Source organism: Centruroides vittatus, unplaced genomic scaffold (genome assembly GCF_030686945.1).
Source record: "Centruroides vittatus isolate TY-2023 unplaced genomic scaffold, ASM3068694v2 contig_954, whole genome shotgun sequence".
Taxonomy (NCBI): Eukaryota; Metazoa; Arthropoda; class Arachnida; order Scorpiones; family Buthidae; genus Centruroides; species Centruroides vittatus.
In genome coordinates this window covers 663,267-682,008 of record NW_027122633.1, presented here as the reverse complement: position 1 = coordinate 682,008, position 18,742 = coordinate 663,267, and the positions used below count along the sequence as shown (strand labels likewise).

Genomic DNA, 18,742 nt, shown 5'->3' with positions numbered 1-18,742 from the left:
CAAACCTTGGGTTACGAATACCCAAGAACAATTCAGTTTATGAACAAAATTTGGAATACCACATTTGCTCTGGTTGCCATAAGATAATTTAGTTTCCAAACAAGCTACTCAGCAGAGCTGGCCACTGATGGTCAACTTCCTATGTTGAAGAAAGTTGATGGCCCTTGGCTACTGATTTAGAAGTTAGTGGCACCAAGATCATCTCGGATCATTATACATTGCAACACACATTATCATGAGAGTAAGATCTACTTCTTCTGTTTTTTGGTATGCATCACAATTGGATTTAAATGAAATTAATAAATAAAAACAACATTAATTGACATTCATGTAATAAAAATAACATCATGAATTCATGTTTAAAGATGCTTAATTCAAATTAAATAACAAAATTTATTAATGTGTTCTAATATTAATATCTAGTATTTATTAATATTAGATATTCAGTTAATAAACTGAAACTAAAAATAAAATCAATTGAAACATTTCTGAAAGTGTGGATAAAGTACTTGTTGATTTTGGTTATGTTTCATCCAGGCAGAATTGAGTCTCTATAGCATTTCTTTGTAAAGTGTGTTTTGATTTCTGTTGACAGTATTTTGCTTTTATTTATATATATTGCATATGTAGACATTTTTATTCATGAAATACAGCTAAAATGGTAAAGGGTTTGCTTTGTGGGTCAGGAACAAATTTATCCAGTTTACTTTTTTTTATGGAAAAATTTGGTTTTTGAATAACTCTTAAGAACAAATTAATGTGAAGTTTGACTATGTAATTAATTTTTTGATGTGAATTAGTTATTTATACTGGATGGAGCTGGCTAATTTTTAATGTTGTTCTGGTACTGTAAAAAATCAATGATTCTATAAATTGCATAATTTTTCAAAATACATATATTTATTTTTTTCATTTCTTGTAAATATGCTGTATATTGCCTTATGATAAGTGAAGATTAAGTGAATTGAATGATTACAATAGAAATCCACACTTTACTGCAAAATTTATTATAAAATTTCACCAACCTTTCTCTCCAATTTCAAGATGCTTATTAGTAGACTCCTAGAAGTAAAATAGAAACAATCATCATAAACCTTAAGTTTATTATGGAGTAGCAAATACTTGTGTATAATTTAATTTAAAAAATTTCTCAAAATTGTTTTTTTCCTTCAATTTAATGTATATATACTATGAAAGGATGCCATTTAGCCATTTATTTTACCAGTTGCTGATTTGTTTTACCACTGATTAAAATATCACCATGTAGTAAAATTTGCACTACAGCAGAAAGCCTGATTGGCATTTACCACCACTATTTCAATTTATTGCATTAATATTTGTGCATTATTAAAATTAAGCAAACTAATAGTTGAAAAATATTTTATCAATTGTAATGCTAATTCTGAAAGCAGATGTTTTGACAAAATAAAGTTACAAATTATTTTGATTATTAAATTTTAATTTCTCAGTATCAAATCAGACTCAATGGAAATTTTAAAAAATTCTTCTTTGCTTTCTTGATATGTACACATGTGCATATCCATCCCAAATTTTCAGGAAATTTTATATTGGATACTGAGTTATTAAATTTTATTTCCAAAATATTAAAAATATTTTATTTTATTTACAGGTATTTTTAAATATCAGGTGTTGATATTGTATATTTGAAGTACAAATCAGTTTTCGAGCAAGTTTTTGGCCTTGTGGCTATTTCCATTCCATTTATTGGAGTATATCATGGCATCTATTCATACAGAACCATTAGTAAACTCAACTAACCATAGTCCAGCAAGTCCAGTAATGAAAAGTGTAGCAAATTCAGTTGTGAATCAGAATAACGTGAGGTGAGTATAGAAATATTCACCATTTATGTGAAAAATTCAGTTGTGTTTAACAACACAGTAATACAAAATAACATATAGATTATTCTTTTATTTTATAATATAAATTTTTTCCTTAGATAATTATATTTTTGGGAAATAGAATATCTTATGATTGTAAATGATTCAAAATCATATTCAAGATTTAACTTTTGTTTTGGATCACTATATGAAATATAAATGATTAACACTTGCACAAACTAGATGAAAATATAATGCTAGAAACATAAGTTCACATTTTTATTCAGATTTAATCATTTTTCAGGATCAAAATCCCATCTAGAATGCATGTGTATAGACAAACACACAAAAAAAAATGAGAAAAAACAGGACGCACATGATTGAAGTTACTCATATTGAAGCAAAAAAATAAAAGAAATAATTACAGATATGTTTTTCTTCTATAAATGATTAAGTGATTTATGCAATTAAGTAAATACTTCTAGCTTTTAAATGTGTGAGAAAAAACTCATTACAGGATAAATTGTCCTGATCACAAAAAACAAGCAAAAAATATTAAAAGTAAAATTTTATAATAGTTTGAATAATTATACCTGAAAAGAAAATGATGCTTGAGTCGTATTGTTTTGAAGATTTGTTTTTAAGTAAACTAATAATGTGTGTTTTACATAATCATATAAATTTAAGTTTCATGTGCTATATGGGTGAAGAGTTCATGTACCATTGTATTGTGCATACAGAACAGGCTAGTCTAGCCTCATGCCTGGTTTGGCTTGCAGACATGGATTTCTCACATACCAGTTGTACAGTCTGGCTAACAGTACTAACAAGTAGAGAAACAATCTCCAGGACGGATTGCAGAGACAATGTTTAGATGCCGACAATGGTTTAGAGATCATCTAGACTGCAGTTCAGAAAAATTAGATTGCAGAGAGAGCGATTCTTGCTTGCCACAGTTTATACAGCATTTGGAGACAAGTAATTTGATCTATTTTCTAGACTCACTTGGCAGCAGGTTTAGATGGTATTTTAATTTGAATGGAAATTTTATTTGTGGAAAAGTGTAGATAAAAATGGATATTGTTCATTTGATAAATGTCGTAAATAGTACGAATTGACAAAATAGTTAATTGCTTGGATCGAAAATATAATTAAATACTGTAAATTTGTTTTAAATGTTCCAATTCTAATATTCAAACACACCAGACTTAAAACTACAATTAATTTAAATCAGATGCATTTATTTAACTTAAAATTAGTGTCATGTAGGTTATAAAATGTTAATGCATTTCAGGATCGTTATTGTTAATTCCCTTGTCAGAACATTCTAGTAAACAAGACAATTTTCATAATTATCGAAACCTTTTTTTATAGAAATAAAAAAAATGTAATAATAATAAAATATTTAAAATTATTCATCACTATAATTATAAAGGAGAGTAATACAATGTTAGAATAATTTCTTCAAAATTATTCTGTGGATGAATTTCAAATTAGATACAAATAAATTCAGATTTAGAAAATTTATATTTTAAATCATTTGTGATGAAATTAAATATTGAATGGAAAAAAGGTGATCATTAACTGCAAAACAATGGTTGTTGATAGCCTTAAGATTTTGTTCTGGAAGCTTTCAAAATATAGCTGATGACCTTATTGGAGTTTTTTCTGATATCACAAATAACCAACCCAATTGGCTGAATCATTCCTACAGCAGTGGAGTAATGGCAATGAAAGTAAGAGCCAGTGTTTTGCTGAGGTTTGTTTAGACAGCATTCAGAAATAGACTACTATTGTCTCTGCAACTCACTTTAAATTACAGTTCAGCCAGCCAATGTTAAATGCTGTCTCTGCAATTGGCTGCCACTTTCCTTGTTTGTTTGTTTGTTTTTTTTTTATTAAGTTATGGCAATCCAACACTTTGGTGATCTGCCTAAGGGGATGCCTTCTGGGAGGTCTTGGAACTCAGAAAACTCCACTTGGCCAGCTCATTCTGGTGAGGCGTGAACTCATTCCCTGAACTTCCAGTGTTCAGGGAATGGAACCGCTTGGCCACTGGTGGGCTGCTTGTGTTCCTTCTTTTGCAGGATCTTGTAGGTAATTGTGAACAACATTCACTGATCTTTTGAAGTCTCCAATGAATTTTATCGATAAAATCCATTATTAAATTTTTCTTTTTCTGTTCATAAATTTCCTGATATGGAGTCTGTTTAATGCGTATGTTGTCATCAGGATGTGTTACAAAATGGAAAATCCCGTCTCTTTGAACATGTAAAGCCTGGCACATGCAGCTAAAGCCACTCACATGCAGCAACAGACGATGGAAATAGTTGCCATTCTGTGTCATGTGTACTCACATGCAGAAATTGCCCTGCAATTAAAACACACCATCTGTCAGCTGTAAATATAAACAAGCTACTATGGTAGGTAGGCCATGTGCCAGTAGTTGAAAATGGCATCTACTGGGATTGCTTTGTTATATCAATTAAACTTTTAAGTTTGCCTTCAATCTTATTGTAAATTAAAAAACCTGAAAAGTGAATAATTTGGATAGGAAAAATATTCTAAGTCGTCGAAAGTTGGGAATATCAAAAACTTTTGTCACCGAATTATGATTATGCCATTCCCAATACTTTACACAGTAAGTACGTCTATTTGACATTAATATTAAAATCAGATAGTAATATAGCTTATGAATGAAATGTATTAGTGTACAAATAAAGCTTTTTAGCTTGCCAACCGCCTTAGTTTGAATGCTATTGTCCCACGTGATCTTTATGACGACATTACTAAATGGCCTTCCTATTGGTCTACTTTTTGCCATTCCGCTTTCCGCAATGGCAAAACTTGAAAATTTTCAACTTTGTATTCCATCAGGTTTTACGGAAAAAGTTAAGTCATTTTGCTGTTCCGTTGACAGTTTCCGTTGTCCATTGCTGCATGTGAGTACCAGGTTTAAGTCATAAGTAGATACAACATGACTCCATCATAATAGTTAGCATAGGCCTAAGCATTCATTAAAAAATATTGTAAAAATTACTGAATATCTTAGAAGACCATGTTGTCATGTACTATTCATATAATGGCTCAAAAGCACCTCTTATAATTTAATATACAGAACAAAATAGTTTTTTTAATCCCAAACTGATTTAAGGTCAATCGAGATTGCCGAAAATTGTCCCCATCTGCTCTATAAACTTGGCTGTTAGTCCAATCTTCTTATCTCCAGTATTTTTTTTTCTTCTTAGAAACTAATAAACATCAGTGAATCACCCTGTATGTCATGTAACCCAAGTAACTTGTCCGTGTATATTGTTTGAATTGGTATTAAATATTTTATTATAAATATTGAATTAATTTTATATGAGAAGACAATTCTTAACTATTTTTTTTATTAATAAAATTCTCATTTACGTGATTCCTTCAAATCTTCATGAACTAAAAATGTTACCATATTTAGTGTTTCAGTTTTGCATATTTTTGGGATTTAATACATTGATAACTCAATCTCTAAATGAATTTTTATCTCGAATAACAGTTTTAAAAAACATTATATATTGTATTTTGTGTTGGGGTGGTCAGGATAATTAATAAATTGTTTTATTGTTTTGTCATAGTGAGGGTATCACATTTTATAGTTTTGTGTTTTAGCAGCTTTTTCTGGACTTTACTTGCTATTCCAATTTTCAAGTGATATCATGTCAGTTTTTCAAGTATAAATTCTGTTGTTCAGATACAGTATTTCTGTGCAGCTACAAACCTGGATGGAAACAAGTACAAAAGAATATACTTGATGTTCAATAGATGTGATGATATTGTCAAAAATGTTTGTTTCAAACTTAGAAACTGCAGTGAAGAAGACACATCAAACCCTGAACAGGAAACAAATATTCATGATTACTTTCAAAAGACAAGTTAACAGTTTCTTTGTGTAAAACATATCTAGATATGTTGATTTGTTTATATTTTATGAAATGAAGGAGTGAAGATCCTTACGTAATCTGTTACGATCTTTACGATGATCTGTCTCGAGTTGGTCTTTACGACTCGAGAACGTTCGTACGATGGTTCGAGGAAAGCTACACCTCCACACTCAGTCCAGTGAATATTTACAGTTTATTTACACAACAAATATTTACAGGATGTACAAGTTTGACAACATTACATACACTATGCAACAAAGATGTGGCATCTCACGTCGGCTTGTCTATTGGGGATTGTTAGAACTCAGGTCACTTTTCAGAGCTGGCTCAACCGCGTGGCCGTCCAATCTCTACACTAACCCTTCTCAGAGGAATTTCTAAGAGGAGAATGCTCTCTCTACACCTCAAGGGCTTCCCTGGTGTCAGAGACTACCACGTATCCGGTCTCTCGCCCTTCTCCCCGTTTCTCTCGCCACCCTTACAATTTAAGGGATTCCACGGCGACCACTTGCGACCAATCGGATCCTTCTTTTTCCCTGGGAGCTTCCAAAGACGTCCGCCCTCCTCCGGACGACGTAGCTTACAATCGCGTCCGTCCCTTGTTTACGTCTTTCAAGTCGACCAACACGTGGCAAACACATTGACGTGTACTCATAAACGGAGACGCTACTCCCTTTGTTGTTCCCGGCCGTTTATAGCCCCAAATTCCAGGTGGGACTAATTATCTCGGTCGCGTGGCTTTTCGACCTATGACGCTAAAAGCGGACCTTTACAGAAGGCATTTATGAAATTTCATGAAAGGCCTTATCCATTCTGAATACACACACATGTATTTGTATGTTCTAGCATGTTTTTACACAAATGTTTTGGTTTTTGCATATTCACTGATTTAGTGTATTTTTCACCAGTTACTTAAACAGTTCTACTGTATAGTTTAGTATAAGAGAGTGTTTTTCTTAAAAGTTAAATTTATCATTCACAAATAATGACTTTTATTTTGGAAAAGTGGTTTAAATAATTTGAAGGATTGTATACATTTTGTCTCCAGTTTATATTACTATCTTAAGCCAAAGATCTACTGCCAGTATTTATTGTTTATAATGGTTTTATAATAACCATATATATAATAATAATATTATTATGATTATTATCATTATTATATTTTTTTAATTATTAAATGAGAAAAACCTAATATCATATGTAAAGATTTGTTAAATTCAAAATTATGCAAAATATTTTATGAATATTTATTTCAAATTTTTTAGAGATGTTATTAGTGATGATATGGGTTGGAAAGCCAAACTGAAAATCCCACCTCGAGATAAAAGAAAGAAAACAACAGTAAGTATTTAAAATTTTTCTTAAAGAATTTTATACACTTATTACATTTTATGCAATGAAAATTGTCTTGCTTTTCTTATTTATAAAATATATTTAATTTAGTATTAATTTCTCCTAATAATGATAAATGCTTCTTCAAAACTGCTAGAAGAAATGTACTTATTCTTCCAATAAACAGTGAAAAAAAGTATGAAAATTTTTCTAAAACTAATTCCACTTTAATACAGAATTATCATGCCATGATAAATGTTGAGTTTAGTTTGAGTTTTTTAAATTTATTCACTATAAGCTGGAGGTAACTGAATAACTAACTATATATAGTGCATTTTTAAATTCAGATGAAGTAATCTGATCATATCTAGTTATTTGATTTGTTTCAGTTTATACTTCTATGATAAATAGAAGCTGTTAAAGGTCAAGTTCAATGATTAAAAGTAAGTGTTTTCTAAAATTGAATACTTTTGAAATATTGATGTTGTTATATCAAGAAAGATGATAAAGGGGGAAAAATTGGCCTTCCAGAAATGTTAACACAACGAGAGATTTAAAAATTATTACACTTTGCTCTGAATAATATGCTGAAATTAGAAGAGCATAAAATAAATTTATTCAGTAATATATAGTTTATAAAAAGCTTTTCTTGGGAAAATGTGTGTGTATGTATTTTAGAAGTTGCTTTTCAGAACAGTTTTTCTTGCATGCTATATTTGTTTTGTCAAGTTTTTAGCAGTTTGTGTTTTTAATAAAATTAATATATTTAATATTAAGAAAAATTGATTTTAGTTTAAAATTTTGGCTAGATATTTAATTTATTTATTGTAAATTTAACTCTTAAAATGAGATGTGAACAAATAGAACCTGTTTAAGCTATTGATAATTTATTAATATGAATGAAAAATTACATAGTGATAGAAATAGAAAAATCAGTGCTTAAGGATGCAAGAATATACTATGGTTTGTTAGAAGTCTACACAAGATAAGTGTCCCACTGCTTGAGAAGTATTGGATATTGTATGCAAAAAAGCTACCTTTACTGCTCCTTTAACCATTTGAAATTATTACACCTTTGGATCTCTGCTCCTTTAGCATTTTCTTTGGTTGAACAAATGAATTACATGATGACAGAGTTTTAAGCTGGATGACCAAGAACCTTTTTGTTTGGTAACACACACTGAACAATTCTGCCAGTACAATGTAGTTATGTACTGTGGTGAAGAAAAATTAGTGCCAACAGCATTCTGGGTCACTTATTCCTTATGGCTTTATACAGATTGTCAGATGTCTGCATGTAGTACAGGATGTGATTTTAACCTCAAGATCTTTAAACTCTAGAAACAAAGATCATGGTCATAATCAAATTGGTAAGAATTACCTTACTGGTAAGTTTGTCTTCAGCTTTCTGAATTTAGTGTTCTGGGTTGCTTCCATTGTATATTCTTGCTAGACAGTTCAAAATAGTAACCAAGTTTCATCACTGGTTACTGTTTGCAGAAGAATCATTACCCTTTGATTGGTAATGCTTGGTAATAATTGGTCCAAACTTGAACCCATGTGTCGTTCATTATGGTCCTTATCAAGCATCTGAGGTAGCCATTGGAAACACTTTCCTATACTTTGTATTTCTAATAATGTTTGTACTATACCAAAAGACATGTTGAATTTGTTAATGAAAATTTTTGAGTTTGGTTGTGATAGTTCAGTTGTGACTTTTGAAAGTTTATTAATTTAATATTGGTGATGGTTTTGTTTATTGCAACAATGTGTGCTTGACATGTATGCAGCAAATCTTGATTTTTCTTGTATCATTCCCAAAACATTTGTGCCCAATTAGTAATTGTTTTTGACACAATCACCATAAACAGAACATATTAAAGGGTACCCTTCAATGCGTTCTGTTTACGTTTTCACTGTTAAAAATTGAATCACTGTTTTGCTGGTCAACTTTGACATATTATTAGCTTCAGTCATGTTTACAGGCATCTAAAACCTATCTAAATACTGGATGATGTAACAATTTAGAATAAATTGTTCTATGCAATGCAGCTAGATTACATTTCACTTGACATAAGACAAACTGGTTTCATTTGCTTACACCTCATACAATCAATGTATTTACTAGTTTTTTTGTTATATGTTGATGTTTTTGTTATATGTATGTTTTTTTTTGTTATATAAATGATGCTTTAATTTTTACATGGTATAAGTACAATAGAAATTTCTAAAAATGTGTGTACACACTTTCATTCATACACTAACTGTTCTTGTTTTTTTTCTGTTCATTTTATGAATCAAGTGTCGTCCATCTTTCTTTATTTAAATTTATCAGATTGATTTTAATATTTTCTAAATTTTAGATTGGGTACTTCTAGATTGACTATAAATTGCATAAAAATATTAGTCATGAATTATGATTTTTTAGTTATTGGGACCTTGAATAAGTTCTCGCTGTTTTCCAACAGATGGCGTTACCAGAACTGTGTGCGTGTATTTTTAGATGGTGACGCATCTGTGAGGAAGTACAATAAGCGACCTTGAAAATCAGTATGTCATTTCGATGAATTGTAAACAACTTTTTTTTTCATAGCATTAAACATGTTGCATTTTGTGCCAAAAAAAGAGTATTTGCAGGGAATTTTATTGCACTATTTTATTTTTAAAAAATCTGCAGTTGAAGCACACAGAATTCTTGTTGAGACTTACGGTGACCATGCTCTGTCGGAAACAACATGCAGAGATTGGTTTAGACGCTTCAAAAATAATGATTTTGATGTTGAAGATAAAAAAAACGTTCTGGCACACCAAAAAAGTTTGAAGACGAGGAATTGGAGGCATTACTTCATGAAGACTCATGTCAGATGCTAGCTGAACTTGCAGAATCATTAAGAGTTGATCACACAACAGTTTCAAAATGTTTGAAAGGATTAGGAATGATTCAAAAGCAAGGACATTGGGTGCCGTACGAGTTGAAGCCAAGAGATGTCGAACAACGTCTTTTCACGTGTGAACAGCTGCTTCAACAGCAGAAAAGGAAAGGTTTTCTGCATCGTATTGTGACTGGGGATGAAAAGTGGATTCACTACGATAACCCTAAGCGTAGAAAATTGTGGGGTAAGCCCGGCCATGCATCAAAATCATCAGCAAAGCCGAATATCCATGGTTCATAGCTTCTGCTCTGCATTTGGTGGGATCAGCTAGATGTAGTTTATTATGAGCTGCTCAAACCGAATTAAACCATCACATGAGATCGCTATCGACTACAATTGATGCGTTTGAGCCAAGCATTGAAGGAAAACCGGCCACTATACGAGCAGAGACATGACGAAGTGATTTTGCAACATGACAATGCTCAGCCACAAGTTGCACAGTCGGTGAAAACTTACTTGGAAACGCTTAAATGGGAAGTCCTACCCCACTCGCCGTATTCACCAGACATTGCCCTTTCGATTATCGCTTGTTCCGATCGATGGCACATGGCCTGGCTGAGCAGCACTTCCATTCTTATGAAGATGCCAAAAATTGGGTCGATTCTTGGATAGCCTCAAAAGACGTGTCATTTTTCCAACGTGGAATTCAAATGCTGCCAGAATGACGGGAGAAAGTAGTGGCTAGCGATGGACAATACTTTCAGTGACATGTTTTTTGACTTTTTTTAAAATAAAGCATTAATTTTTACGAAAAACAGCGAGAACTTATTCAAGGTCTCAATAGTATTTAGATATTTCTGTTTATTTTCATGACCAAGAATATCTTAATACTTATTTTTTGTAATTTATCAATTTTCTAAAAACTAATTTACATTTACTAGTTATTTTATTGTTTAATTCATTTAAATTTATTTTTTTCTGAATTAGTAATTAAATATAAATTTAATAATTTAGTACTTTTATTTGGTTTAATATATTTTGATCAGCATTGATATTCTATTGTATAGGAAAATGAAAGAATTAGATAGTGGTCTTTTAGTCTTACAGTAATTAGTTTAAGTCAATTTTTATTTGAACAATATGGTTTAGTTGCTTATTTTTGTTTAATGAGTTCATCCTGGATTGGTGGTGATAAGTTTCCTTAATAAAAGGATATACAAACTTATATTTTGCAAGTGTTATAAAAAAGTTTTTTATCATGAAATATATCATTTCAGAGGATAATTCCAGCAAAATTTTTGTTTTACTATAAATGGATATTCTGTACTTTTTGTTCTTGCCTAATCACTTGTTGGCAATGTTTTTCTAATTTGATCCATGCAGTGAAGAAGAATTCTAATACTTTGAATGGATAATTTCAAAACTTGATTAGTCTGACTTTTTCAGTCAGATATTTTACTAAGTGCATATTATTTGTGAAACCATTAGTATGCTTTTTAATCTAAGTTGAAGAGCAAAATTGAGTTTTCTAATATTTTGACACATTTTTATAAAATTGTGTGTGTATATGTGTAATTTAATAATATATAAATACTGCACCTATAAATGGACTATGCGTGTGTCCATTTATAGGTGTAGTATTTATTCAATTTTGTTTTTCTTTCACATTTTGACCAGGTTGTGGAGTCTGTATACAAAAGCTTTGACTCTGACTCCAATTCCTGCATTTATATATTAATACAAAATTAAATATTGTATTTACTTGCATATAAGACAAGGTTTTATTCATTTATCACAGCTTCAAATTCTTAGGTTGTCCTGTACATGGGAGTGAAAGATTCTTTGCATTTTTGCAAATAATTTTTGTGAATTGTGTATTTGCATTTTTTACCGGATGCTTACCCTCTTGTATTTAAAAACATAAGTATTTTATCTGGGTTGTTTGACTTGTTCTTGTATATTGTCGGGGGTAAAGATGAATAGCAAATAAGAAAAGCAAAGCTTTTGAATTGAATTCCAGATTGAATATAAATAACATCGCTAGACGTGATATACTATAAAGCTAGACTCCAACCAAATACCGAATTCTATCAGGCTAGATATGACTAAATACTAAATAAATTATGCAACCAATTTTGCACTAGAGGGACGTGTTAGGTGCCATCTCTTATTAACTTTAATAATTATAATTTTAATTAATTTAAATAATTTAGAATTACTGGAAGAAAAAATTGAACCCACAACTCCAGCTTACTGTGCAGATGCGTTGCCAGTTACACTATCTGGACCTCCAGTCTGATCTCCTCTTCCAGCATATATAAGGTTATGTTATAACCATCAACAGTTATTACAATGCAGGTTGAAATTCCAAAATCACACAGGAGCCTGATACAAGTTTTAATCCATTTCACCACGTGAAAACAGATGATTGTTCAGAGAAACTCATAACAGTTAAATCTACTCTGTCGATTACACTTAAGAATTGACAAAAAAAGGTTCCCCATTGTCCCGCTTTACATGAACAAATTGTTGTCAATTTTATAAGATTTTTCCTTAAATTTCAAAATGCCAGTAATTTTTGCAGTACATTGCATTTATGTTCATTTGATATTTTACTTGTGATTAAACGAAATTAGAATTGTGTTAATCAGGGATGCACAACCTGCAACCCGGGGCCCACATATGGCCCCCTTTCAATGTTTATGCAGCCTGCGGAAGGTACAGGCTAAATCCATTCTTTTAAGTGTGTCTATGGATTACTCACTTTGTTGTGATGTGGGTCCTGTTATCTTAATGCAGTGAAACAAACCCTACCTATGTTAAGTCTATGGAGAACCTTTTTCACTTCATTGGACAATAAAATTATTACTTATACTTCTTTAAGCTCAGATTGACACTTTTAGGCTTGAAAGACTTGGCTTTATCCAATAAAAGTAACGAGAATCTGACTCCTGGGAAAATTGCCACCAAAACCATGCTCACTTGAGCTCTCTCATCAAAATGCATTGGTAAACAAACAAACTAAAGTAACTATATATTCTGTTTTTTAGCTCTAATTTTTCTAATTTTCATGTTGATTGACTATTTTAATAAAACCATTAATGTTTTATCTGAAATGTTTAGCCATAAAATTTTTCCCACGAAACTCACTTCACTATATACTAGGTAAAAAACAAAAAAAAAATTGTATCAAATTGAACTGATATTTTTATCTTAGTTTTTCCTCTCCCAAACAAGTTTAAAGTTTCAAGTACAGAACTTTTTCCCTTTCACGAAGTCATTAGCACCCAACTGTTTTATGACTTACCAAAGTGAGAGAGGTGAAAATGGGGGAGCAGTTGAAGTTTCTTATTTCTAGCTAATACACTTTCTGGTTTAGATATTGAATATTTTAAGTCTAATACATAATATTATAGCAATTTTTATAAGAATCAAATAGAATACCACATTTACTCGCATATAAGATGAGGTTTTTATTCATTTATCACAGCTTCAAATTCCTAGGTCATCCTATATGCGCAAACGAAAGATTCATTTCATTTTTGTAAATAATTCTTGTGAACCATGTATTTGCATTTTTTACTGGATGCTTACCCTCTTGTATTTAAAAACAAAACTATTTTATCTGGGTCGTTTGAATCGTTCTTGTATATTGTCGGGGGTAAAGATGAATAGCAGTAGGAAAATCAAAGCTTTTGAATTGAATTTCAGATTGGAATTCCAAAATCACATAGGAGCCCGATATAAGTTTTAATCCATTCCCACGTGAAAACAGATGATTATTCGGAAATCAGAATTTGGAGAAACTGAAACTCATAAGTGTAATCGACGGAGAGTGGATTCAACTGTTAAGAATTGACAAAAAAAAGGTTTCTGATTGTCCAGCTTTACATGAACAAATTATGTTGTCGATTTTACAAGATTTTTCCTTACTGACATTTTAAACTTTAAGTTTTGCGGGACAATTTGTGCATTTACGTTCATTTGTGATTAAACGAAATAAAATTAGAATTGTATTAATAAATCTAATTTTCTTTATTTTGATCTTTAAAGTCACACCTCGTCCTACATGTGAGTAAATACGGTAATAAATATAATAACTATATACTTTTTTTATGTCGATTTTGAAGGAAAGCAACAAACAAGGTATTCCATCACTGCTAACATCATACTACTTTTTAGAATTGTAATCTGTTAATCTAAAGGCTAAAACTATGCCTTTATCGCATTTACTTTCTCAATAACTGGTTGTATGTAATGAAAACATACAAATATAGCTGAAACCAGCAAAAAGGAATAAAATTATTTAAAGATGAAGTTTTATCTGTTTCTAATGAACATTATCTTATGCTTTTTTTTTATTTATTTATTTATTTAAATGCTGTTCTTGCATTTTAGGCATGGATGGAGCCTTATGGGAGTGGTGGTGATAGACTTACATCATCTAACAATCAAAATTTGCATTTATTGAGGATAACATTAGATGTTTTACAAATAATTATAGTTGTTTGAAAGAATAGTGCAAAGATTCTGATTCACTGTTGGTATTCGCAGATGACATCCTGCTGGAAGATGGGCGACCGGTATCTCTGCAGATCCAAGTTCCAACTGGTCTCTATTAATGTGGATGTCTAGTTAGAGACAGTGATCGTAGCACACTGATCTTTGCAGCTGGTTTTTTTGTTGGAGTTAGTGCTTATTCTGGAAGATGTTGGTTTCTGGTGGGAGAAGACCACATTTCTCTGGCTTTGTTCACAACTGGGATGTAACTCAGTCTTTAAGAACATGAGTTATGTGGATTTATATTTCCCTAGTTCCTAATTTTTATAAAATTCTTTCCCGAAATTCAGGTTCTGATTGGTCATGATCTGTTTCTTCCTTCCCAATTAGTTCCATCTCTGGTACTAGGGACTGAATTTGGGTTACATAGTAGACGGACAATTTCTCCATTCTGATATGGGCCAACTCTCCCCAAAGTGTTCACTTCCTCAAATGATAGCCGATAAATTAGAGAATATGGTGTTTCTCTTTCCTTTCAGAGAAGCAGCAGTTGTGTCCACAAGATTCCCAGCTACACCTCAGAGAAAGTACTTGATCTTTCACTTCTGACCATATATATAATTATGTGGCAAGTAAAGTTTTATATCAATATCACTTTCCTTTCATTACATAAATGTCAAACAGGAAACATGATAAACAAGTTTTTATAACACCAAATTCCCTTCACCATGACAAATCTCGAGCAAAGAATGTATCACCTGAACTTAAACTTTTATTTCAGTTACATTCTCCTGCAACGTTTAGTGGGGTCTGGACTATAAAAGAAAATTAGGAACATCTTTTTGTATCAGTTTTCTTTTCAAGACTAAAGAATTGTTGAATATAAAATGATCTGAAAACATAGGTTAATCAAATTACTTCAGAAGTAATTTATTAATTATTTTAAATGTTAGTATAAATAATGTTAAAATCTTATTTTAATTCCAAAATAACTGGATAGAACAATATAATTTTTAGAATAACCCAAAATCCAGCACAAAGTAACTTACTTTAATAAGATTATTGAAAATGTTTATTATTATTTACTTTGTGCTCACTTTTGAGTTATTGTTATAATTGTTACTTATATTAAAATTTATTAGTAAAAAATAAACCAACTCCTATCTCCAGTGACTTGAGAATTGCTTTAGACCTCAACTCTACAGTCCTGATTTTGACACATCTAGTCAAATTATCAGTTGCTCTTATAATTTTGATTTGTTTGAATAATTTGATTTATAACTTACTGATATCAATGCATTTGTAATCAATAACATTTTGTTTTGATAAGATACTAGTACTAAAAGTTATCTACAATTGAATAAAAAAGTTTATCCATAAACAGATGATAAAATTGATTTTTATTTTTAAATATGTTATAATCTTTAAATATTATATTATTATAATTACTTTTGTTTTAATTTAGTTTTTTAATAGCAATTTATCATTATAAATCGTTTATCTTTTTATTAGATTTTAAAATCTGTAATCCTAAATTCAAAGTAAATAAAATTAAAAATTGATTTGAATTATTTGATCCTGTTGCAAATGCCCTAAATTTTAATTCATTGTGGAGATAACAGTGAAATTTCATTATTTTATATGATGATAACTTAAGTCAGTTCTGCTACTGAATATTGTAAATGAAGACTTAATGTATCTGAGTTTAATTTAAAATAATTCTCAAATCAAATTTTTGTATTTTATTTTATAACAACAATCTTTTTCTGTAGGATGTTACTGATACTAAAGGAAATGAATTTGAAGATTTTTGTTTAAAGAGGGAATTACTGATGGGAATTTTTGAAAAAGGATGGGAAAAGCCATCACCTATCCAAGAAGCCAGTATTCCTATAGCATTATTAGGTCGTGATATACTTGCACGTGCCAAAAACGGTACAGGCAAAACTGGTGCTTACATCATTCCTATTTTACAGCGGGTGGATACTTCAAAAAATAGTATTCAAGGTAACAGTTTTGAATTCTTTCTGGACCTTTAAATTATATATTCAACTACAGTAGAGCGTCGATAAGTGGAACGTCGGTAAGTGGAATAACCGGAAAGTGGAAGGATTTTCAGTCAGACTGTGTCGTGCTGAATCGAATGTTTTTGATACTAAATTTACTTCTAAAGTATAATTTTCATGTTTTTTATATTCTTTAATACATTTATTTTGTTTGTACAAAATGCAGAAATAATTTTTAACGATACGATAGCCTCGATGATTATTATAAAAATTTTCGTTAGGCTTAAAATCGACGAAAATTCAACACGAAGTGACACGCAACGGAGAAAAATTTGAACATCGGACAGGTTAATGTATTTTTTCGTACAAAGTCGGAAACTGGAACAAATCATTAACTGGAAGGACCCCAGTCCCCAATTGGTTCCACTTATCGACGCTCTACTGTATATAATATATATATATATAATTCTGAAATTGTTAATGCATACCTTTCAACTCTCTTGATTCTGGCAGGATTTTTTTCTTCCTCTTTCTCCTCCTGATTTTTCTTTTCATACAAAATCTTTTCATCTTGTTTATGTATAAAGAAATTTTGCTTAAACATAACAACTTCAAATATTAATATATCTAATAATAGTAATAATATAAGTCATTGATTGCACTGTTTGTACGTCTGTCTTAATATGCCTAGAATGCCCACTAGGGGTGTCCCAGGCTACTAGTTCATAATAATGTAACCTTTGAGTTTTTTTTATTTGAATGTTAATAAAATTTTACATCTGTCAAGAACTGAGGTAATTTTTGATAAAATTAGAAGCATAAAATATTAATAATTCTTCTCTGGGCAAACTAGATTTGTAACCATTCTGGACAATGAGTTCAACAGACTCATCTTGTGTTGCTTACATTTTCTCAACAAGCAGATTTGAATAGCATCTGATCAGACACTATGCTATTACAGTTAAATTGTCACTTAACATTAGAAACTATGATTACATCTTCAATTTCTGCATTTGTCTACTATCTAACAATATAAAATACTCATGGATTAAAAAAATGCATTTTTTGTGTTTTGTTTAAATGTAATATTGATCATACCTGCAGGGAGGTACTAGGAGAAAAAAGTCAACCTGCTTCTAATATAATCCCATAGAAAACATTCCACTCTTTGTTAGAGGTTGGTTAAATTACAATTTAGTTATTTTGTTATACTCGGAGAAATGTTGTCTTTAAGATTAGTGTTTTGTTCACTTAGATTATATTTTTATTTTTACATAAGTCATTCAGTTGTCAAAAATAGATTACTTAGTTTCAAAAATGAAATATTACAGAAAGCATCAAAGTTTGTGGCTGATTGTCTAAACAGGAGTGTTTTCTATATGAAAAATTGAAGCAATCACAGAAATAACAGGTGAACTATAAAATATTTGGCAAATTACATAATGATGATGAATTCACAAATTTAAAGCTTTGTAACTTGAAGCATTTTAATAATATCAATTAAAGGCATTAGTCATAATTGAATGAAAGTTACAAAGTAAACAAAAAAATTTGTTGCAAATTTGGAAGTTTTAAAAATTTTTTTATTCTTTAGTTGCAACAAGGTGACATGACACAAAAAAAAATTATATTGTCAAAAATAAATGCATTAGTCCATTCAAAATGAATTGAAATTGATCCAGAGATTAAGGAGGAGCAAAGAATATAAGGAATAGTATTTTTGGAAATGTGTATTTATTTTAATTGTTATTATGTCGAATTGTATTCATTACATGCAACAGTTGCAAAGTCAATCACTGAAAATTTTTGACTGTTACTCTCATGGCATCAAGATGCCTGCATTTTTTTTTTCTTAGAAACTAGTTATACAATGGAAAACGTTGCAATGTTGCATTTTCTGTGATTCAAGAAGGTAAGGTTACATGCAACAATTGATTTTTTCCCCCACTCGAAATTTCATGAAAAATCAATTTTTTTTAAATCTATATTAGTGTAAGAAAAATAGTTTTAACAGCATAATTTAGCCCATTGTAAAAAATAAAGGTCCAATGTATTATTAAACTGTGTACACTACTGGCAAGCAAACTAGTTTTACACAGAACACAGTACAAATGCACTTGACGATAGAATGCTGATTGCATATATGTCTCTATATTAATACATAATATAAAACAGTTTTGTTGCATTCTTTCTTTGGAAGAAGACACATGTGACATCTTTTTGGTATTTCTGCTTTATTTAAAGTATTTCCTGCAACACTCAGTGTG

The 18,742-nt window shown here is 30.6% G+C and overlaps 1 protein-coding gene across 2 annotated transcripts in view; it reads left to right on the top strand.

Moving 5' to 3' along the window:
• The window catches only part of me31B (ATP-dependent RNA helicase me31b), a 70,536-nt gene that overhangs the window by 17,125 nt on the left and 34,669 nt on the right, over positions 1 to 18,742 (top strand). Inside the window, exons 2-4 of one of the 2 annotated variants that reach the window (XM_067282342.1) lie at positions 1,631 to 1,844; positions 7,030 to 7,105; positions 16,242 to 16,476. In XM_067282342.1, the coding sequence (XP_067138443.1) occupies positions 1,738 to 1,844; positions 7,030 to 7,105; positions 16,242 to 16,476 (418 nt within the window). In that variant the 5' untranslated portion in view covers positions 1,631 to 1,737. The remainder of the gene's footprint in view (positions 1 to 1,630; positions 1,845 to 7,029; positions 7,106 to 16,241; positions 16,477 to 18,742) is intronic. The other variant, XM_067282343.1, reaches the window with a different exon arrangement.